Source organism: Camelus bactrianus, chromosome 21 (genome assembly GCF_048773025.1).
Source record: "Camelus bactrianus isolate YW-2024 breed Bactrian camel chromosome 21, ASM4877302v1, whole genome shotgun sequence".
Taxonomy (NCBI): domain Eukaryota; kingdom Metazoa; phylum Chordata; class Mammalia; order Artiodactyla; family Camelidae; genus Camelus; species Camelus bactrianus.
In genome coordinates, this window is record NC_133559.1 from 19410073 (window position 1) to 19433597 (window position 23525).

At 35.5% G+C, this 23525-nt stretch overlaps 1 protein-coding gene across 14 annotated transcripts in view; it reads left to right on the forward strand.

The window, feature by feature from the left end:
* Window positions 1–23525, forward strand: part of PRRC2C (proline rich coiled-coil 2C) — an 85014-nt gene that overhangs the window by 25638 nt on the left and 35851 nt on the right. For 10 of the 14 annotated variants that reach the window (XM_045517941.2, XM_045517949.2, XM_074349790.1 and 7 more), the window contains 12 exons: window positions 778–955; window positions 2540–2649; window positions 3746–3871; window positions 5596–5816; window positions 8605–8687; window positions 9327–9460; window positions 9540–9627; window positions 10669–10813; window positions 12344–12397; window positions 16536–17157; window positions 22032–22201; window positions 22654–22906. In XM_045517941.2, the coding sequence (XP_045373897.2) occupies window positions 778–955; window positions 2540–2649; window positions 3746–3871; window positions 5596–5816; window positions 8605–8687; window positions 9327–9460; window positions 9540–9627; window positions 10669–10813; window positions 12344–12397; window positions 16536–17157; window positions 22032–22201; window positions 22654–22906 (2184 nt within the window). The remainder of the gene's footprint in view (window positions 1–777; window positions 956–2539; window positions 2650–3745; window positions 3872–5595; window positions 5817–8604; window positions 8688–9326; window positions 9461–9539; window positions 9628–10668; window positions 10814–12343; window positions 12398–16535; window positions 17158–22031; window positions 22202–22653; window positions 22907–23525) is intronic. The other 4 variants (XM_045517955.2, XM_074349792.1, XM_074349795.1 and 1 more) reach the window with 2 other exon arrangements.

A 23525-nucleotide genomic window follows, 5' to 3' on the forward strand; every position in this document is an offset into this window, starting at 1 on the left:
TGAGATTAATAGGCATAAAGCTTTACATTAGTGGGTTTATTCTACCACCTTTAGTTGTGGAATAGAGTCCTGTGGTGTGGTGTTTTATTGTGTTTTTTATTCCTTGAGCCCAGTGTTTACAGTGAAGGGTAAAAACTGAACCATGTATGTATGCTAATGTGTGGTGCATTAGCAGTGTTCATTACATATATAAAGGCAGCATTTTCTCTAATATACGAAGTGTTGAGTTTAAAATTGATTCCTTGAAAAAATTACAAAACCAGCATTGTCATGTTTTCCTTTTTGTAGTGTATAGTTTTCTAGTGTTTCATTGGTTGAATTGTTATTTTTAAACACCTGTTCAGTGGCTTGATGGTTAATTTTAATATATTATATTTAATATAATTTCTGCATTGGTATTTTTTAATATATATACATATGTGTGTGTATGTATATATATATATACACACATACTTTTCCCCCTTTTTTAAACTATTGTGTTTTATTTTTAGGGGTTAATTAGGTTTACTTAATTTATTTTTTAGAGGAGGTACTGGGGATTGAACTTAGGACTTTGTGCATGCTAAGCATGCACTCTACCACTTGAGCTATACCCTCCCCCTCTGCATTGGGTTATGTTACAATTATGCAGCTTAGTTTTAAATTTTTTTACCTTAAAATATAAGGAAATAATAATTCAAGATCCTATTAATTCCTGTTGTTTCTCTATTTTGTTTTAAGAAAAAGATAGATAATAAAAATAGATGTTTGAAGAAAGTTGATGTTATTGATCTTTAGTTGCAGCTCGGCATGGGTTACAGAGTCTTGGAAAAGTCGGTATTTCACGGCGTATGCCTCCACCTGCTAATCTCCCAAGTCTCAAAGCAGAAAACAAAGGCAATGATCCTAATGTGAACATTGTACCTAAGGATGGCACAGGATGGGCATCAAAACAAGAGCAGCATGAAGAAGAAAAGTAAGTCAAAATCTACTAAAGAATGGAACCATTCCCCTTTCTTTGTAGGAACTTAAGGCTGAATTCCTTCCATGTGCTAGGTGTTGTGCTATGTGTATTATATATTTCATGCCCTTCAAGGGGTTTTATGTAGTCAGTGTTTGTGTAATTTCTCCTGTGAGTGGGCTTAGTGGCATTATTTCCATGTGTCAAGGTAGAGCAGATGACAAAATTGCTAATCACTGCTTTTCCTGTGTCATACTCTGTCAGGCTCCCTCCTCTCTCATCTTCACCACATCAGACATTCTCTTTCTAAAATGATTAAGTGTTGATTCTGTTAAACAGTTTTCATGAAACTAAATTTCTGTCTGCCTGATTCATCAGAACTATGCCCAATGCACATCATAGGTACTCAAGTATATTATTTGAATGAATAAAGAATTAGCAAGAAAGTGAGCGTGGAATTAGTAATGTGTCTCTTAATCATCATGTGTAAAATAAATATTTAGCATTCTTTGTGGCAGGGATTATTCAGGGCTCCTGGCTTATGGAATGACCAAGCTAAGTACTGGTAATTTTTAAAAATAAGACAAGCACGTGGGTACTTGATGCGTTTTGCCCATGTCTTTTACTAAACTTCTGTATTCTGGTTTGGGGAGGTTTAGACAATAAATTTGACTACTTGGATAAAAACTTACTGTTCTCTACTTCTTAGTTGTCAAGTAATTATTTTGTAGTAGCAAGTCAGTTTCAGGCCTGAGTATACCAGAAATATATTACATTTCTTAAGTCTCTTAACTTTCTTTTTCATTTTTAAGCCTTAACTCATTACAAGGCCTGAATAAAATTGTAGACCCTTTAAAAATACGTTTTACTCATAGGGATGCATCAGGCAGGTTACTTTTCCTCTTGATTAACAGTAATAATAAGTACAGTGGTGACCTGTTGACTGCCAAGTGGAGAACTTTCTTAGCCCCCAGCTAATTCCACCAGTCCAGACTGTATGTATGCCTATAGTATTATTTCTAATTTTAAATATTCACTTCTTCAGAAACATTTTTTGGTAGCTATGTGCAATAATGAGTCTCTCCTTCCTTCCTTTCTCTCTTTTTCTCTCTCCCTTCCTTCCTTCCTCTATCCTTCCTTCCTCCCTTCGTTCCTCCCTTCCTCCTTCCTTTTTCTTTCTTTCTTTCTTTTTATTTCTTTCTTTCTTTCTTTCTTTCTTTTTCTTTCTTTCTTTCTTTCTTTCTTTCTTTCTTTCTTTCTTTCTTTCTTTCTTTCTTTCTTTCTTCCTTCCTTCCTTCCTTCCTTCCTTCCTTCCTTCCTTTCTTTTTTTCTTTTCCTTCTTTTCTTTTTTTTCTTCCTTCCTTCCTTCTTTCTTTCTTTCTCTTTCTTTTTCTCCTTAGGTTATTCAAGTATAGAAATGAAAGGGGACAAAAATAGCTGTATTTTATTTAAAGGAATGCTGCATAGGGAAAACTTGGGGAGAGGCATCTATAAGTAAATATATAACCAAGGCAGTTTGTATGCAAATTCCGCTTAAATGTAATATTTATTTTATTCAAATATACAATATCTGAAATAATGGATTCATATTTTTTTAAGAACACCAGAAGTTCCACCAGCACAACCAAAACCTGGGGTTGCAGCTCCCCCAGAAGTAGCACCTGCTCCCAAATCATGGGCCAGTAACAAGCAAGGTGGGCAAGGAGATGGTAAGTGGACATTAGCTGGGAAAAGTGGTTAGGCTTGATAGTTACTGAACAGCCATGCAGGAGATAAAGGATGGATTATAGTGTTTTGGCAGGGGCAGAGAAAAATGTCAAAAGATGTACTCAGGCCCTGTAAGAGGATCTTTAAAAAAAAACAAAACTCTTGTGGTAGTTAAGTTTGAGGGTCAAGAGTCATGTATGAGCCAATAATAGGGATTAAAGGAGTCTTTAAGATACCTTCTGCCCAACATTATTTTATCTTTACCCTACATGACCAGACAAAACCTTATATTTAAGCTCTGAGATCTAAAACTACCCAGACTTTATGTGGTTTGCTAGCAACCATACTTATCTCCATCTGTGCCCCCAAACCTCTTCTCTTTCAAGCATGCTGCTCATGATTTCCATGGTAGGGAAGAGCTAGAGTGGCCACAAAGCACAGTAGCTGTAACACTTCCCTCCCCACAAGGAAGGTTGGACTCAACAGAATTTAATTCTTCCACTTGCAAAACACGTCTATAGAATGTTGTATGGAGAAACTTGTCTAGGCCCTCAAGCGAATAAAGTCAGCTCTTTTAATTCATGGAAATACAAAAATAAATAGGCAGGCAGGAAGGTAGATAGGTGAATGAGTGAATAGTGAGGTGCAGTGAGCATCTCAGCAGTGAGTTGAATGAAAGCATTTTAGCCTCACCATGATGTGTTGACTCATACACTATTCTAGTCATACCGTTTGGACTGATTCTTAGAGTTATTTATTAGCACAAGAATTTAACTTGTATTGAAAATGAAAGAAGTCATAATAAAAGAGAAACAGAAGTGAAATTTCCTCATTTGCCTCATCTTTAGTAAGTCCTCTGGAACAATGTCTGGCAGATTACTTTCTTAGATTTTTATCTCCTCATGGCTATTCATTAACTTTCTAGGGGATTCTAATGCTAGATAAATCTAAAAGCTTTATGGATATGAACAGTCACCGTTGAAATGTGGAATAAATTATGAAAAAAAGGGCAGAGAACTCTATCCTGGGAGGGTTTTTGCATTATCTTCAGGATAAAAGTTACATGTAATGTTTTTCTAAAAAAAAAAAAATCTATAGGAATCCAGGTGAATAGTCATTTTCAGCAAGAATTTCCCAGCCTGCAGGCAGCTGGGGATCAGGAAAAAAAAGAAAAAGAAGCAAATGATGACAACTATGGACCTGGACCCAGTTTACGCCCACCAAGTAAGAGTACTTTCCATTTAATAAAAATACAGAATGAGATTATATTTGTGTTTTATCTTGTGATGTAACCTCCTGCCTGTTACTGTTGTGTGTATGATGACTTGCCCAGTTTGAGAAGGCAGACAGTAGCTGTAGTTGCTTGCCACCTAAGTTTGGTTTTTACATGAACAGCATCAGTTTGAGATCAAACTAATCATCAACTTAGAACTTGTTGGAAGTGTGTCTTGGGCTTCACACCCAACCTACTAAATCAAAAGTCTGCACTTTAACAAGATGCCTAGGTGACATTTGCACATCAGTATTTGATCATTTTTACAGTAGTAAAATTTTTTGAGCAAACCTCCCCAATATACAAGTAAATTTATTTACAAATTATGTCCATTCATTTGCTCTTCTATTAATATTCGGGAAGCCCTTGCTTTCTGAGGAACCAAATCAATTTTAATAGTAAGAGATACTTGTATTTTACATTATGAAGCAAAGACTAAAAATAGAAATAAAATCTTTGAGAGATTTTTAAATGTCTTACTACTTATATTAGCTTCATAGTGTTGTTACCAAATACCTCCAAGAACCCTGTGTAAATGGGGAGGTTCCTCTTTATAGTAATGGTTACAAATCTCTGTTTCTGATAAACTGATACAGTTTGTATTTCTTTAGTTCATTTCTTACCAAGTCTGGGTAAATTATCTTTTTTGATTTTTATTTTTATTTGCCGTATGTGATTGATGAGTTTGTATTAGGAATAGATGAGTCAGCTCTACTATTTTCGTGTTCATTTGTTTTCACCAGTTATCTGTTGCTGCATAACACATTTGGTCACTTAAAACAACAAACTGAACTGGACTTACCATTTCACGTGATATCTTAGGGTCAGGAATCTGGCAGCCCCTTAGATGGGGGTTCTGGCTCAGGAACTCTTAACAAAATTGCTGTGAAACGGTCATTTGATGTTGACTTCACTGGGGCTGCTGTTTCAAGCCCACTCATGGTGTCTCATTTATGTGTGAGCTGCTTACAACATGGCTTCCTCAGAAAAAATAAGGAAAGACAGACAATTTCCCACCAAGATGGAAACCCCTAGGCTTTCATAGTATATTCTTAGAGGAGATACACCAACACTTCTTCCTTATTCTACAGGTTACACAGACCATCCCTGGTACACTGCTGAGAGGGGACTACACAGAGTGTGAATACCAGGAGATAGAGACCATTTGGACCAAACAGGGTTTCCTTGTAAAATCATTAATCTATTTTATTTGGTTAGATAGTTCAATCAGATAATACAGTTACAAAATCTGCTCCCTTGGGCACTTGAACTAGCAATAGTAGACTGAAAATGAATGAGAACATTACTGTCAGCCCTTCTGGGTTATAGAACTCCTCTCCCCTCCCCTCAGGGCACCTCAGGTATCACAGTGATTTTAATCTCTATACCAAAAATTGGTCAAGCTTATTAGGGAAGTTCTAGTATTTTCTTCCCCAACCCCAGTATTTGTTTTTGGTGGTACCCCTTCTGAGGTACATCCTCTCTGCTTTGGAAGCCACTACTCTTGACTACCTAAACACCTTCAAAGCCTAGATTTCTAGTACAGCCTAGATTAGACTTTCGCTGTTCCTTCACTATGCTTTCTTGCTTAAATATACTTGAAATATGCCAAGTTAGGTTTCACTCTGTTCCATTTTCAGATTTTTTTCTTATTCCTTCTCTCTCTTCATACCAGATGTTGCTTGTTGGAGAGATGGTGGTAAGTCTGCTGGTACACCTGTAACATCTGACCAAGATGAAAAGCCTGGCCAGGATGAAAGCACAGCTGGAACATCAGAGCAAAATGATATCCTCAAGGTGGTGGAAAAGAGGATAGCTTGTGGTCCTCCACAGGCTAAACTGAATGGACAGCAGCCTGCCCTAGCTTCCCAGTACAGAGCTGTGATGCCTCCTTATGTGAGTATTGTTACATCAGCAAGTGGTTAAATAAGAGGTTTTTGATCTGGGTCAAAGGAAAGAATTGGAATGGACAAAGGTTTAGGTCCTCATTTTCATTAACATCTAACTAAAAATTGGCATTTTCTTTGATTTTGAATTTAGGAATCATAAAGTATCACCAGTACTTTTGTTTTTATTCTTAATAAGGAATCATAGGTATTTTCATACCATGCTACATTGTTTTTAGGTATTGCAGATGTTGTTTATGTTCAGTGTTGCTTCAGAATAGTTATTAGTGTTATTTCATGACCTGTCAGCTAATGAGGCACATACATTATTGCTGTATCACAAGTTTGTTTTTTAAGTATTGTGGTAACAGAATTTTAGTATAATTGTTTTCCTTTGTAATGCTGTGTTTTTGATTATTCATTTTAAAGCATTTTTCTATGAGAAGAGTCCGTAGGATTTACCAGACTACCTAAGGGGGTTGTTCATAGCACAAAAAAGGTTAATACCTGCTTTAGTTCTGAAGATTTTATTAATATACTTTTAATTTTTTTAAACTTTACATTATGGAATATTTTTAATATATGCAACAATAGAAATAAAACAATGAACCTCCCATATCTACTGTACATCTTCGAAAGTTATCAATTTGTGATCAGTCTTGTTTCACCTCTTTCCTACCACCTGGGGTTACTAAACAAATCCTAGGTATATCATTTATATGCATCATATATATTTTAGTTTTCACTTTAAAAAATGAAGATTAGGGGGGAAATCGACAGTACCATTATCACCTAAAAAGAAATTCTTTTTAAAATACCAAGTTATTCCAGTTTCCCTGATTATCTCACATTTAGGATCCTGATACATCTATTCCTTGAGATCAGTTGATATTTTTCTTAGGAATCTTGTTGTTTATGGATACCTCTTTCCCTCCATCTCTTATTCTTCAGTGCTTGCCTGTTATAATTCATTTGCTATCCTGTGGAATTTCACATAGTCTGGATTTTGCTGATTCCATCTTTGTAGTTTCATCTAATACATACTTCTGACTCCTATGTCTCCTATAAAATAGTAGTTAGATTTGGTTCCCTCATTCAGTTGTTTGCTCTACTCTGAAATTACATGGCAAGTTACATGTGCTCAAGTAAATTTACATCTTTCAGAAGACCTTTACTTTCAAAGGGAAGAACAATCTAATTCTTGCATTTATTTTTCTTATGACTTAACTTCTAAGTATTCAAGTTCTAACAATCCATATTTTCTATTTTTTCTTTGTATTATTATTAACCATTCTAAGGTAGAGGAGGGAAATGAATGATTAAATACAATTGTTAAATATATTCTTTTAAAAATTGGGGTATATGATAAAAATCAATCTTATATACTAACCTGACCTTGAAAAATAGTTTATACCCAACTACTTATCTCCTAATAATTTTCAAATTGTACTTCCAAAGGTCACTGAATTTCCAGGTGTAGGGGTGGGATAGGCTAAGGGAAAGTAAGTTGGGAGATCAAGTGTGCTTTGTTCCCAGCTTCATCAATAAATCTATTTGAATAGTTTTGCACTAGTTAAAAACAAAAACGTTTCAAAAACCACTATTATATATTGAGGACTTAGATTATTTTTGCAGTTAATTCTGTAGCAGATTTCTAAATTTTAAACATGTAATACCACATGAAATTAATCTCTGCATGAATAATCAGAAGGATCTAATGCAATTTAACCCATGAACAGTTGCCTCCAGTAGTATATATGCTGATTTCAGTGTAGAAGTGTGATGCAACCAGAAATTCTCCGGAGTATCCCCAAACAAAAAGCTTCCCCAGTTGAATTTCAGCTGCTGCTTAATTTTGCTCCAGCCCTACTTAGAAATTTCTTCTTTACATTGCACAATCGTATAAACAACCTTCCTGCAAATATAATTTCCTCATTTAAAAGTTTTTTTTAAAGAAAAATTAATCTATTTCAGGATATAAATTATATATTTAAGATAATACAATTTCTTCTTCCCCTCCCTTCCCTTATTTGACCTGGATATGAGCAGATGGTAACTAACCAAGTGCTCCTTGACATTTCTTCCCTTCCAAATCATAGGATGAATCCCTTAGAATTAGTATTTATCTTAATAATCTATCTTATCGATTGTCCTAAACTCAGCTTCTCAAAGCTAAGTTCCCACGGAGAGCATCATCTTTGGACCACAGTATATTACTGTCTGTGTACTAACTTGACTCAGAATCCACCTATGCTCCATAGAAAATCCCACAGAAAATCTCCCAGATAACTCCCTACCCACCTCCTTCAACTTCCTTGGTTTATGGACTATCCTTTCATCTGACCTGAGTTCCTCTTTACCAACAAATGTACTTTCAGTTAGTTAGTCTACTCTTACATTAGGATGAGGTCTCAAATTATTTCAAGTATTTGAACTTGGTTAAGAAAACTTTGCAGTTTTCTGGAGTGCATGCTTGTAGTCATTTTTTAGTTTTTCTTTTCAGTACACAGTCATTTTTATGTAACTTTGTTGATAGGATAACAGAAGTTCTTCATATGTATGTTCTAGTTATTATCTCATTTGTAATGACTCGGTGGAGGTGGCAGAACTACTTGTTACTTACTTGTTAGCTTGTTATTGAGGGTGAATGATGATCTATACCAGTAGAAGAAATTAGTCACTCACAGTACTGTTTATTTTAATTATTTCTGTAAATTGTAATTTCGGGCTTAGTCAAGGTGATGCATTTTTTAAATAACTGGGTAGCTAAGTTTATTAACTTTGTTTCCTTTCTCTAGATGTTTCAGCAGTATCCAAGGATGGCCTATCCTCCTCTGCATGGTCCCATGAGGTTTCCACCTTCTTTATCTGAAACAAACAAGTAAGACTATTAACTGATTGAAGTCTGCAAGGTATATATGTATGCTAGTTAAGATTTTCTGGAGGTTGAGGAGATTATGGTGATTTATTACTCTGTCCTCAAGATACAGCTGCTGTGAACAACTAATTGGCTAACTTTTGGAAGAAAGAACAGAAATACTTTATTCTTCCAAAACTTTAAATCAATTACATAAAATTTTGAAAAATGAAAGTTGTGGCCCTAAAATTGATGACATTTATCACTTCTTCCTTCCACGATGTTGATAACCCACCATTCTCTTTTTTTTTTTTTTTTTTTTTTTGCTTAATGTAAGACTTGAGCATCCTCCTGAATGATGGTTCTTCAAGTTCTTTATTTTGAGATTAGTATTAGTCTTAGCCATATTATTTAACATATATTTGTTTTATTTGAAATGTTTGAAAACTTTGTCTATTAAATATTTGCATAAGAAATACATTATGTGTTGTAAATTTATGTATTTTATAATCGTTTCATACACGTCAGGTGTCACGTATTTTTAAATCACAGTGTAGAAAGCACTAATATTGAAATGAACTAAATTCAGATCTTTTAATATTTTCCTAATTTAGTATCATTAAAACTTTGTATCCTTTTCCCTCATAACCTGTCATTGGTTAGAGGCCTTCGAGGAAGAGGCCCACCTCCTTCATGGGCCTCTGAGCCTGAACGCCCCTCCATCCTTAGTGCATCAGAGCTTAAGGAGCTCGATAAATTTGATAACCTAGATGCTGAAGCTGATGAAGGTTGGGCAGGTAAGAGGCAAACTTAATTAAGCACTTTTTTTTTTAGATGCTTTGAAACAGTCAATCTGAGTTCTCCTTAATTTAATAGGTGCTCAGATGGAGGTAGATTATACGGAACAGCTGAATTTCAGTGATGACGATGAGCAGGGAAGTAGTAGTCCTAAAGAAAACAGCAGGTAAGTTGTTATGGTGTCTTTCACTAATAATAGGGTGAATTTGTTGATGTAACATGAGCCATGTATGCAGAGAGGCTTCATTAATAGGTATTTGTTCCCCTTTGATAGAATTTCCACGTTCTACTCCGAAGACTTTCATTGAGTGAAAAGGTGATAAATGAGCCAAATTTTTAAAGTACAGATAATCAAAGAATTATGAGTTTGATGTTTCTAAAGAAAATACTTTTTTTTACAAAAGAAGATATTTCGATGCTTGTCATCTAATTGGAGATATTTTGAGAGACAGTATCAGGGACTAGTTAAAACTTGTTACTTGCTAGACATGATCAGTTGGAGAAAAATTACTTGGGTTCCAAGCTGCTTCAAGTCTTTGATTTTCTAAGCTTAAAAAGGAGCATTAAAGTCTTGGAAAATGGTAGCTTTTCCTCTTTCTTTTCTGGAATACAGGGGCATCAGAGTAAGGAATATGTGGGTTATGTAGCATAAAAGTTGGGCACTTAAAGTACACAAGAGCTTGCATGCTTATGTTGGTATAGTTTTTCGGCCACGGTGTTGTAATGTGTTGCTGTTTCATGATCAGTTGTGAGATGCCTGTGATTTGTTGTGACTTAAAAATACTGTAGTATGATTTCTCTTTTTCATTAAATCAGAACAGAGTAGAGTAAATTAGAATACATTTATTAATTAATTTCCTGGAATGTTACTCAGTTTCTTTCAGATGAGAGTTTTGGGTGGGGGTAATAGAAAATGGTGGGATCATATTGTGTGTCAAGTATGAGTATCCATATTTGACAAGTACCATATTGCATCTTCTATCTTGTGGCCAAGCCCGATCCCCATCACATCATTGGCATTTAGCATGTATTTCTTGAATGAGTGAATTAGCATCACTAGGGTACAAAACCATCTCATTCCGTGATACATTTTCCTCCTGAAACCATATGGAAATAATGTCTTTTTTACAACTGAGAAAATGCATTTACTTACGTATGACTGTCCATCCACTGTACTTTTTATTTCACCTGGATTTTGATTCTTCAGTGAGGATCAAGGTTCAAAAGCCTCTGAAAACACTGAAAACCGAAAAGAAGCAGATGAAGTTTGCAACACTAAGTCATCTTCTCAGATACCTGCCCAGCCATCAGTAGCAAAAGGTCCCTATGGGAAAGGACCTCCATTTAATCAGGTTTGTTGGACTCATGGAGATCCTTGTCACTGCAGACAAGTGACAAGGGTGAATTACTCTGATAAAGTTGGAAAAAAAGTTAGGAAAAGGGAACTACATATTTTTTCTTAAAACAGCTCTAGACCTAAGCCACATTTTTATAGCATACTAACAGGAATTATCAATGCAGTAGCTACAATTGTCAAGTAGAAACTGAAGTTACATTCCCCCCCACCCCCCCGTAACAACTTGGTTATGTCAGAGTGGAGAGAGAAATTGTTTTTCCAAACTAACATAGCTGAAGTGCTTTGTGGCTTTACTGAGTGCTTTGTAAATCCTAATATTCATGTGTGAAACTGTGCTGTCTGAGCAGGGAAATCATACTAGAAAGTAGAGAAATCTATGAAGTCTGAGCCATTTTGAAGAGTGTTGTTAAAGAAGGGAGGTTATGTGGGCAACAGATAACACTTGATCCTTACTTCTAAGATGTAGCAAGAACTGCATTGCAGAGTGAGAATTACAAAGGGCTACCTTCCAGAGAGCCTCCTCATGGTATACTGAGCGTACTTGTTGAATTCATACAGAACAGATGGAGGAGTCAGTGCCTGCAGGGAGGTAAAAGTTAAGTAGGTAACAGTCTCAGTGAAAAAAAAAGAGGAAAAAAAGACAGCAAGCATCTTTTACGTTACAGTGTTGTAAGTGCTGTGATAGCATGTGCAAAGAAAATTTCTGTGTCAAAAATTTCACAGAAGACTTCATACTTGAAGCAGGAATTAACCAGTAAACAAAGGAAAGAGATTCCAAGCAGTGGGAACATGTTTAGAGTAGAGAAGTGGAAAAGCACGGCCCATTCAAGCCCCCAGTAATTTGATATGGGAAAGGAATCAGATTGCTATGTGAGAACTAGTACTTCTTAAGTCTTGTATGCTGTACAAGGTATTGGTTAGCCGTTGGAAAATGAATTTGAATTCTGAAGAAGGATATAAACAGTAACTTCTTAAGAAAAATGTGTTTTGTGCGACTTTTAACTTAGCATTATGGGGAATGATAAAAGGAAACAGAAACATCATAGACCATGTCTTGATGTTTTGATTCATGTGTATGTTACTGATACATACATTAGTGAGTGAATATTTCATATATCTGGTTCCAACGTTTTAGCTGTTTCTTTTCTTTATATAGACCTCACAGTTCTAGTTTGCCATTTTAAAAAAATCCATAAAAATAATAAGGCTTACATAAATAAAAATTTGAAATTAGAGGCATACTTCTTCACAGCCAAATTACTTGGGCTAGAGTTAGAATTTGTATGCTAAGATTCTACTCTTAACAAAGATAATTTGAGGTTGTGACTTTATTGAAATGGCTGAGGGATTCTATGGAATGTAAGGTTATCTTGCACTGAGTGATACACTTTTATTAAAAGGGGGATAAGAATAAAGATGGTTTACTTTTTATGATCTTGTGTTCTCACTGAATAATAGTACATTCAGAAATTTTTCAAGTAGATGCCTGTTGTCTTACTTTGTAAAAAATCCTTCTTTATGATAGGATCGTGGGCCGTCCTCACACTTGCCACCACCTCCAAAGTTGCTTGCGCAGCAGGTAAATCTTAACTAAATGCTTGTTCATGGTCTATATGTATTATTTGCTTATTTGTTTTAATGGATAGATTCTATATGTGTTTCTTATTTATAATTTTCATGAAACACTTACTGACTTTACCATGTAGCTCCTGCGTTTCTTCCTCTTTAACGAGTCCCTCTTGATTCTCAGCTGATGAGCATGCTCCTGATTGTTCTAAGGAAATAAGAAGCATTTGTTCTTCCATTTAAATGCCCTTCCTGTTCCGACTTTCTTCCTGTTGTCCTTGCTGCTGAGGACAACCCTTGTTTGTTCCCTGGATCCCATCTTCTGTTGACTTTCTGGTAATATCTCTCATCTTAAAAAAAAAAAAGTTTAAGAAAAACCAACCCTTCTTTAATTCCCACTACCCTCCTCCCTCTGCAGTTTCCTCCCTATATCTCTGTGACCCTTCATGGCAAAATGTTTAGTGAACTATCCACACTTACTCCCTTCACCTTCTCTCTCATTAACCCTCTCCTGTTATGCTTTCATCTTCCACTGTACCTTTGAAACTGTTATTATCAAGGTCAGTTACTATTATCAAGAATAATAACTGTTCTGTCTCGCCAAATACAGTTCTCTTGTCTTCATTTACTTAATCTCAGCAGTAGTTCACATAATCTCTTCATCCTTCCATCCTCCTTAAAACACTTTTTTAAAACCTGCTTTTGAGACATCACACTATTTTGTTCTCTTTCGTCAATTTATATTCCTTCTGGACCTCCTACTGGCCCTTGGGTGTTGGAGGGCACAGGACTGTGTTCTCATTCCTTTTTCTAACTATATCCTTTCCCTAGGGGATCTCATTTGGTGGTACTCAATGTGTATCTCGAGCCCTTAAAACTCTACCCTGAAAAAAGTCATGTATTCAGCAATCAGCTCAACATTTCCACTTGGATCTCTGAAAAATAATCTGTTGTGGTTAGTATGCTTAAACCATAACAAACCCCCCACTCCCACACCTCTTCCACACTTCCTCAGTTCTGCCACTTTTTTCCCCGTCTTCCCTATCTCAGGTAATAACATTGCTCAGATTAAAACCTGAAAGTCACTCTTGTATCTTCCTTCTTTTTTACTTTATGTATCTAGCCTAATCTATCAACAAATTATGTCACCTCTACCTTTAAAATACATTCTTACACTGAGCACTTGCTACCATATGATATATTTCATTTGAACTGTTGCTATAGATTCCTAATAGGTCTTCTGGTTTTCCCCTCTTTGCTGCCTGCCCACTCACCACCTCTATCCCCAATTCTCCTATAGTAGATATAACTTTTTAAATTTATGTATTTATTAGGTCAGTCATTCCTTGCTCAGGCTCTTTTCATGATCTTTAAGGTCCCTGTCTACTTTTCTGATTTCATCTGCTTTTCTTCCTCTTTGTTCTTGCCACACAAGCTTTATTGCTACTGTTTTTATTTTTACCTTCAAGACATTTTGTTTGCTGTTTCCTGTAACTTAGAAGACGCTCCCTGAGATTCTTCCCGTGGCCAAGTTCCTTGCTCAGATATCACCACTTTACAAGCTTCCCTGATCACTCTACTGTGAGAGGTGCACATACCACATCACTGTCATGGAATGCATTTCTATACACATAGAAGCTAAAACTAAAACATTTCGCAGAAAACGTCTTTTTTAATGAAGATCTTTATGAACTTGGGCTGAGAGAAATATCTTGAATAAGACACAAAAGCCATGAATTAGAAATAAAGAAATTGATCGGTTGGACTTTGAAAAACATCTCTAAGGGAAAGATATGTTACAGAAATATATTATTCATATGCCTGACAAAGAACTTATGTTGGGAGATATAATTACAACTCAGTAATAAGACAAATAGCCCTGCAAAATGATTTGAACATTCACTTCACAAAATAAGACATACAAATGGCCAGTAAGCACATGAAAAGATATTCAGTATCTTTAGTCACCAGGAAAATGCAAATTAAAACAACAATGAAATTTTTGTTACACATCCAAACTTTGACAGGCTGATGACACCAAATGTTGGCAAGGGTGTAGAGCAGCTAACATCCTCACACATTGCTGGTGGGGCTGTAAAACCTTGTAATCACTTTGAAACATAGTTTGACATTTTCTCATATAGTAAAACATACGCTTGCTATAGGTATTTATCCGAGAGAAATGAAAATGCACATTTACACAGAGACTTAAGTATAAATGCCCATAGCTGTTTTACTCCTAGTTAAAAAATTAGAGTGGGGGAGGGTATAGCTCAGTGGTAGAGTGCATGCTTAGCATGCCCAAGGTCCTGGGTTCAAGCCCTACCAACTCCTCCAAATATAAATAAATAAACCCAATTACGCGCCCCCCCCCCGTAAAGAAAAAAGATCATTAAAAATACTTATTAAAAAAATAAATAAAAATAAAAAACTAGAAGCAGTCCCCATGCCCATCCACATATGAAATGATATATGCCTATGATAGAATACCATCCAGCAGTAGAATGGAGCAAGCCACTGATAAATGCAGTGACCTCAGAACCATTACCCTGAGCACAAAAAGCCAGATGCAGAAGGGAATGTAATTTGATGTATGCATTTATATGAAATTCTGGGAAAGGCTGGTTGCCTGGGACCAGGGGTTCAGGCACAGGACTGATGAAAATGCTCTATACTGATTGGAGCAGTAGTTTCATAAATGTATCGTTTGTACAAACTCATCAAACTATACAGTTAAAATACATACATCACATTTTATGTAAACTATACTTCAATGAAGTTGCTTTTAAAAAATGCTTATACTATGAGTTTACGGTGTAAATTAGGTACTTTGATTTTGTTGTTTTTGCAGCTTGTCTTCGAGCTGTTGGTGATGTAGCAGAACACCAGAGAGATTAAGCAGTTTGCCTAAAGACAGCACTGTTAGTAAATGGTAGAATCTGGATCCATGGGGGTTTTTTGTTTTGTTTTGTTTTGTTAAGTATTCAGTCCAGTGTTTTCATCATAACATTATTTTCTTTTTACAAGGATTCCGACTGGTTATAGGGCTTTCAAAGTTTCTTCACCCTAGTAGCTGTTAAAACCAATGTCTTCTAAACAGATTTTTTAGTTACTTGATGTTTGAGCCCTTCATGTGCTTTTTTCATTCTGCATGTCTTTGCATAGTTGCTGGCAGTGATTTTAGAATTGTTTTAGAACACATTAATTGAAAATTGAATCATTAAAACCCAGTCTCTCAGGTGATCTTGCCCTAGTCCACTATGGGATCTAGATAGCCCTTTCCAGATACGTTGGAATTGTTAGCTGTCTTGATTGTGGTGGTGGTTTTGTAGGTGTATACATCTATCAAAATATATCAGATTGTATATCTGAAATATGTGTAGTTTAACTGTACAGAAATTACACCACAATAAAGTTGTTTAAAAACAATAAAGTAAAAATAAAGACACCCCTCTCTTTACCTAGGCTGATCTGTAGGAATTTCCTCTTGGGCGTGGCAGCAGCCACAGCGTCTCCACTTCTTCACTTAGCTTTGGCCTTCTGGTCTTTCCTTGTAACTGTACCTCAGTCTTCTCAGGGCTCATGTGGTGCCATGTTACATCTTTTTTTTTTTTCTTCTTTATTTTAGTTTAGGTTTTTGTTTGTTTGTTTTTGAGGAGGGGAAGGAGGCAATTAGGTTTATTTATTTTTAGAGGAGGTACTGGGGACTGAACCTAGGACCTCATGCATGCAAAGCACACACTCTACACTTGAGCTATACCCTCCCCATCATTTTGCATCTTTATGGACTTCTTTTCTCCCTCTCTAGGCATTCCATCTCTGGCAGTTGCTGCTAAAGCACTCATATTCTAAATTTCTTTTGTCTCTAAATTTAGGTTATGAAATTCATGTTCTGACAACTTCTAATTTTATTCAACAAATGCTGAGTGAGCAGTAATGTCTGGCACAGTAAATAGGTACACACTCAGTAAATATTAGATGGCTGGATTAATTATTCTAGAGACTTATGTAGATTTACTGTTTTCTCCACATTGTTACCTGTTTGCATTTTAATCTGTATTTTTCTGACATTTTGTGGAGAGTTTTCCTCCTCCACGTCTGTGATACCCAGTGTTGTCATACTCATCTGATGATTTCACTTAATGTTTCAGCATCCTCCCCCAGACCGACAGGCAGTACCTGGAAGACCAGGCCCTTTCCCCCCCAAGCAGCAAGTCCCAGATGAAGATGAAATATGGAAGCAAAGAAGAAGACAACAGTCAGAACTCTCCGCAGCAGTGGAACGTGCTCGTAAGCGACGTGAAGAGGAGGAGCGAAGGATGGAAGAGCAGAGGAAAGCAGCTTGTGCGGAGAAACTGAAGCGACTGGATGAAAAGCTGGGCATAGTGGACAAACAGCCAACTCCAGAGGAAATTAGAGAAAGAGAGCGAGAGAAAGAGCGGGAGCGGGAGAAAGAACTCGAAAAAGAACAAGAACGGGAGCGAGAGAAGGAGAGGGAAAAAGAAAGGGAAAGACAGCGGGAGAAGGAAAAAGAACTGGAACAAGAGCAGGAAAAACAAAGAGAAATGGAGAAGGAAAGAAAGCAAGAAAAAGAGAAAGAACTAGAACGGCAGCAGGAAAAGGAAAAAGACCTGCAGAAGATGCAGGAACAGGAAAAGGAGTGTGAGCTGGAGAAGAAAGAAAGGGAGACAGTGGAGGAAAAAATTGAACACAAGGAACCTACTTTAGAGCCTGTGGCGGAAAAATCAGATGGTGACAACAGCTGTAGTAAAGGTATGAGTTTTGTTCGTTCTTATGTAAGCTTTACAAAAGGCTTCATATTTAGTGTGGATTTTGGATATTTTTGTGTATTTTTAATATACAGAATCCAAATAAAAGTGTTTGTTGTTTTTTGGATAGAAGTTGAATTTCATTGGATACTTTAATATGCCTTTTTCTGTAATTTTTTATTACGATAAAATATACATAAAATTTAGCATCTTAACCATTTTTAAGTGTACAATTCAGTGGTATTTAAAACATTCACAATGAACCTTTACTCCATCCATTTCCGTCTTCTAAAATTGAAATTCTATACCTGTTAAACAGTAACTCTCCCCAGCCCTTGGCTGGTGATTCTACTTTCTTTCTGCATGATTTTGACCATTCTCAGTACCTCTTGTAAGTAGAATCATAATATTTGTCTTTTTGTGACTGGTTTATTTCTGTTAGCATAGTACCTTCAAGTTTCATCCATATTGTAGCACATTACAGAATTTCCTTCCTTTTTAAGGCTAGTGATCCTTCATATATATGTTTTGCCAGTCTGTTGGTGGACACTTGGGTTGATTCCATGTTTTACCTGTTTGAATAATACTGATGTGACTATGTGGAGGGGAGGGTCTTGCCTCACTGTTCATGGCTGTTGATTGATCAGGGTGGTAGTTGCTGAGGGTTGGAGTGGCTGTGGCAGTATTTTAAAATACGACGACAATGAAGTTTGCTGCATCGATTGACTCTTCCTTTCATGAATGATTGCTCTGTAGCATCAATGCTATTTGATGGCATTTACCCATAGTAGATCTTCTTTCACTGTTGGAGTCAATGCTCTCAAACCCCGCAATGCTTTACCAACTAAGTTTATGTAATGTTCTAAATCCTTGGCTGTCATTTCAACAGTTTTCACAGCATCTTCACGAGGAGTGGATTCCCTCTCAAGGAACCACTTTCTTTGTTCATCCATTGTAAGCAGCTCCTTGTCCATTCAATTTTATCATGAGATTGCAGCAATTCAGACACATCTTCAGGTTTCACTCCTAATTCTGTTTCTCTTGCTGTTTCCACCACGTCTGTAGTTACTTCCTCCACAGCAGTCTTGAACCTCCCAAAGTTATCCAGTGTGAAATTGAATAAAAGTGGCTAAGTCGGGTACCCTTGTCTTACTCCTGATCTTAGAGAAGAGGGTTTCAGTCTGTCAGCATTGAGTGTGGTGTTATCTATGGGTTTCTCATAAGTGGCTATTACTATGTTGAGGTAGTTTCCTTCTATTCCTAATTTGTTGAGTACTTTTATCATAAAAGTTTGTTGAATTTTGCAAGATGCCTTTTCTACAGTAATTGTGATGATTATGTGTTATTTTCCCTTCATTCTGTCAGTGTATGATACATTGATTGATTTTTGTATATTGAACCGTTCTTACATCCCAGGAAATGTGTCCCATTGGTAATGGTATAATATAATCCTTCCAGTATACTGCTCAATTTGTTTTCTAGTATTTTGTTAAGAATTTTTGCATCAGTGTTCATAACAGATATTTGTCTCCAGTTTTCTTGTAGTGTCCTTTTTTGGCATTGGTATCGGGGACGGTGGTATCAGCAGGACATTGGCCTTATTAAATGAGTTAGGAAGGAAGTGTTCCCTCTTTGATGAATTGATGTTATTTCTTTACATGTTTGGTGGAATGCACTGGTGAAGCCATCAGGTCCAGGACTTTTCTTTGTTAGATTTTTTTATTACAAAGTCAGTCTCCTGCTAGTTAAAGTCTATTCACACTTTCTTTTTCTTTGTGATTTAGTCTTGGTAGGTTTTTTGTTTTTAGGAATTTGTCCATTTTGTCTAGGTTATTATTCAATTTGTGCCGTTGTCCGTAATACTCAATCCTTTTTATTTCTGTAGAATTGGTAATGTTCCAATTTTAACTTCAAATTTTAGTCATTTGAGTCTTACTTAGTTTACCTTCCTAGCTAAAGATTTATCAATTTTGTTGATTTTGTCAAAGAACCAACTTTTTTTTCACTGAATTTCTCTATTTTTCTGTTTTCTATTTTATTGATCTCTGCTGTGATTTTTATTTCCTTCTGGTTACCTTGGGTTTAGTTTATTCTTATTCTCATTTAAGAATAAGGTTACTCTAGGTTATTGATTTGAGATCTATCTTATTTTTTAATGTAAGCATCTACAGCTGTACATTTCCTCCCTTACTTTGCTTTTGCTGCATCCCATAAGTTTTGATGTGTTGTATTTTTATTTTTATTCATCTCTTAAGTATTTTCCAATTTCCCTTGCAACTTCTTTTTTGATCTTTTGGTTGCTTAAGAGAGAGTTGTTTAATTTTTGCAGGTTTGTGAATTTTCCAGGTTTACTTCTGGTGATTTTAACTTCATTCCATTGTGGTCAGAAAATAACTTAAATAATATCTATCTTTTTAAATCTTTCAGGAGTTATTTGGCCTAACATATGGTCTGTCATGGAAAATGTCTCATGTGGGTTAAGAAGAATGTATTTGCTATTATTTTTGGGTAGAGTATTCTGTATATATCTGTTGGATCCAGTTGGTTTATTAAGTCCTCTTTTTACTTATCTTCTGTATGGCTATTCTATTCATTATTGAGATTGGGATATTAAAGTCTTAACTATTAATGTAGAACTATTTATCCTTTTAATTCTGTCAGTATTTTGCTTCATTTGTTTTGATGGTCTTTTATTAGCTGTGTAAATATTTATAATTGTTGTATCTTAGCTGTATTGAACCTTTTATTAGTATTTAATGTCCTTCACCTCTTGTAAAACTTTTTGATTTAAAGTCAGTTTCATCTGATATTAGTATAGCCACCCTGCTCTCTTTTGGTTACTAGTTCCATAGAATAGCTTTGTATGTCTTTTCACTTTCAATCTATTTGTATCTTTGGATCTAAAGTGAGTTTCTTATATGTATCATGTAGTTAGATGACTTTCAATCAACTCTTTCGTCTGCAGAATTATATTAGCTTCATAGTCACAGATACTGATTCTTTCTCCTTCCTGATTCCACAACATTTAAATAAAATCTCATTTGTTCATATGTGTTAATACCTCTAAAACCTCTAAAAATTTGAATAGAGCTTAATGGGAACTTTGGATTGTCGTAATTAAATGACTACACTCAGTTCATAATTTCATATTTGTTTTCTTGCCAGTTTCAATATAAAAACTTACATAGTATTGTTGATATGCTTACCAGACTATAATTATGCTTTTAAAAAAGAGAAGAAAAGCCTTTTCTAGCTTTAATCAACTTTTTTTGTTCTTCCCCAATTTGACTTATAAATTCTAGTTAATAAAACTTCGCTCCTGACTTGTTGTAAAGTTCAGTCTTAATGAATAGTTTGAATTAACAGTGATTTAAAATAGAAATGGTTTTATTTCAGTATATTTTCTGTTACGGAAATACTGAAACTTTTGACCTCAAAACCCACGTTATTTCTATAAGACCCTGCTGCTTGAGATTATATTACAAAGCGATTTTAAAGTTTGCTTTAAGTTTTATTTATATTCTGAGTTACCTCAAACTGGGCCTTTAATATAACTATAAAAGAGTAAGAGTGTTTTATTTCAACTTTTTAATAAGACTCGTGGATTATTATTTGTTTAGTTATCAGAGTTCACAAATTTTTATGTTAATCAGTCTAGAGATAATTTGATATTGATAATGGGCTTTTATTATATATCATAAACACATTGCTTAAAACGGAAAAAGTAAAGTAAAATTTCTCACCACAGAAGTGAAAAACATTGGTATACTTTAAAATTGATGAATTCTAAAAGAGCATAACTGTAGGGAATCTCATTCACAGTCAATAAGAAAGGACTATGGATTAGAAATAAGGAAATTCATTTTAGTCTTTTCTTCCAGTGAATACATGTATTAACCCCAATTAATTAATTTAACATTAGTGGTGACTTTATCTATGTAAATTATGGTTTTGTTTTTAATAATCATTTAGTGGCACTTTTTAATGCACCTTTTTTACGTTCTGATGGCAGTTTAACTTTAGCTAGGTTTATCAGTGTGAGTACTCATTTGAATTTTAAACGTTGTACCTACTTGGCTCTTTTCCCTCCAGTATTTTATTACTTACAAAAAAATTCTTAATATTGAGTGTAATACAGACAAAATGTGATTTGTGATTCTTTACAGCATGGTTTTACATTGGCATTGCATTACATTTTCCTTTAAAACTCATTCCTAATTCTCTGAGAAGAGAATTTGTAACATGCATGGCTTTGTAGCTGTGACAGATGACTTCTATAGAATAAATACAGCTCTCGTTTTCTTTGGGATGAGAACTTGGTGGGAGGTATGTGTGTGGCTCTCCTTCCTGTGTATCACATTTGACACCCTTTATGTAGAATGATGATTTCTATTTGAAGATAGCTGGTGATCTCTCTGTTGTCATCAGACTTTGATTCATTAGTTTTCTTTATAGATAATAGTTCCTTTACTAAAAATAATTTAAATAAACCAATGTGTTCTGTTTTAAGTATTTATAAGCCATTTGTGTTTTCACATAAGTCATAGCGAATCATAAGTAAACACTGACAGTAGTGTTAATAATTATTGAATCAGTGAAAAAGAGGTAGTATTTGAAATGATTTATTATCATAAAATTACAAATACAGACTTTGGGTATTTGGGCATGTGCTCTGTCTTAAGAATCCAGCTTTGAGGAAATTAATTAATCTAATGTTACCTTGCTGATGGTTGTTAAAATACAAAACAGTGTTTTAGGATGCTTTATTCCTCTTAATTTTTAAGTATATCAATCTAATAATTCGCTCCAGTATGTACATCATGTATTTGGTAAGTGTCATAGACAAGTATCATTATCTTTCACTTTTTCTTTGGGCAGAGGATGACCCAGTTTTCACTAGACAAGACAGCAATCGCAGTGAAAAAGAGACCACACAAGCAGCACATGAAACAGAACCAGAGTCAGGGTCTCAGCCTCGGCCTGCTGTATTATCTGGCTATTTTAAACAGTTTCAGAAGTCTTTACCACCAAGATTCCAGCGGCAGCAGGTAACAATAGAAACATTTTATCTTGTACATGTGATTGAAAAGATTTATTGTTTAATAGCCTGAGAAATAATTTGACATAAAACCCAAAATACACAAAGCACACAAATTTTCGCTGAAAGATTTCCCCTTTTAATGAAAGTTTGTTGACACAGGCTTTATTGTGAACTGTGTCATTCCTTTTTTACCCCCCTCTGCCTCATTTATGGAGACCATCTTCCTTTCTAGGAAATGGTTTTTGCAGTATAATTAATGAGTAGTTGTGTAAGTCAAGTATAAGGCCAAGTGTCATAACTTACCCTTTGTTCTTTTGTCTTGCTACGTCTCACTGTTAAATGACTTCTGAATTCTTTTCCTTCAGGGATTCAGAAAAGCCTGTTTTCTGATTTGATCGAACATATTAATTTATCAGATGGAACTAAACATGTCAGTGTGTGGGATTCTGCTTTCTTTAGGAACAGATGAAGCAGCAGCAGTGGCAGCAGCAGCAGCAGCAGCAAGGTGTGCTTCCCCAGACAGTTCCTTCCCAACCATCCAGTGGCGCTGTCCCCCCGCCACCGCACAGACCTCTTTACCAGCCCATGCAGCCCCACCCTCAGCATCTGGCGTCCATGGGTTTTGATCCACGGTGGCTCATGATGCAGTCCTACATGGATCCTCGAATGATATCAGGCAGACCTGCAATGGATATCCCACCCATTCATCCTGGTAAGTTGAAATTGTCCTTGTCTCTGGGCTCGCTTGTAGTTGTGCAAGTTCAAAGTTTTTCATTTCCTCACATTTTTAGTCTTAATTCCTTTGAGAGTTATAATCTAGTAAGAACTTAAAATAGGATTTATAATTAGATTTTTAGTCATAAAATTATGTATCTTCTTTCAGCACAGAATAGTTAAATGCCAGATACTATGCCAATAGTGTGGTAAGACCAAAGTACTGTATTTCCTGTTTTGCAAATATTATTTTAAAATTTTGAGGTGGAATTTCATCTGCTGTCTTAGTTACAGTTTCTATTATCCACTACATTCTTTTCAGTTTTTCAAGTGTTTCAGCATTTGAAGTTTGTCCTAATGTTATATATTCTAGCTTTTCAATTTTCTCTATCATTTATCAACCTTAGTTTTCTTATAGGTTCGCTAAAGACAAATGAATTGGGAGTCTTTATCAGAATAAATTGAGCTAATTGATTACTAAATGGTATAAAGGAAGATTTGAAGGTGATAAAATGTGATCAAGAATCATATCTTTGGGGGGAGGGTATAGCTCAATGGTAGAGCACTGTGTTTAACATGGACGAGGTCCTGGGCTCAATTCCCAGTACTTCCATTAA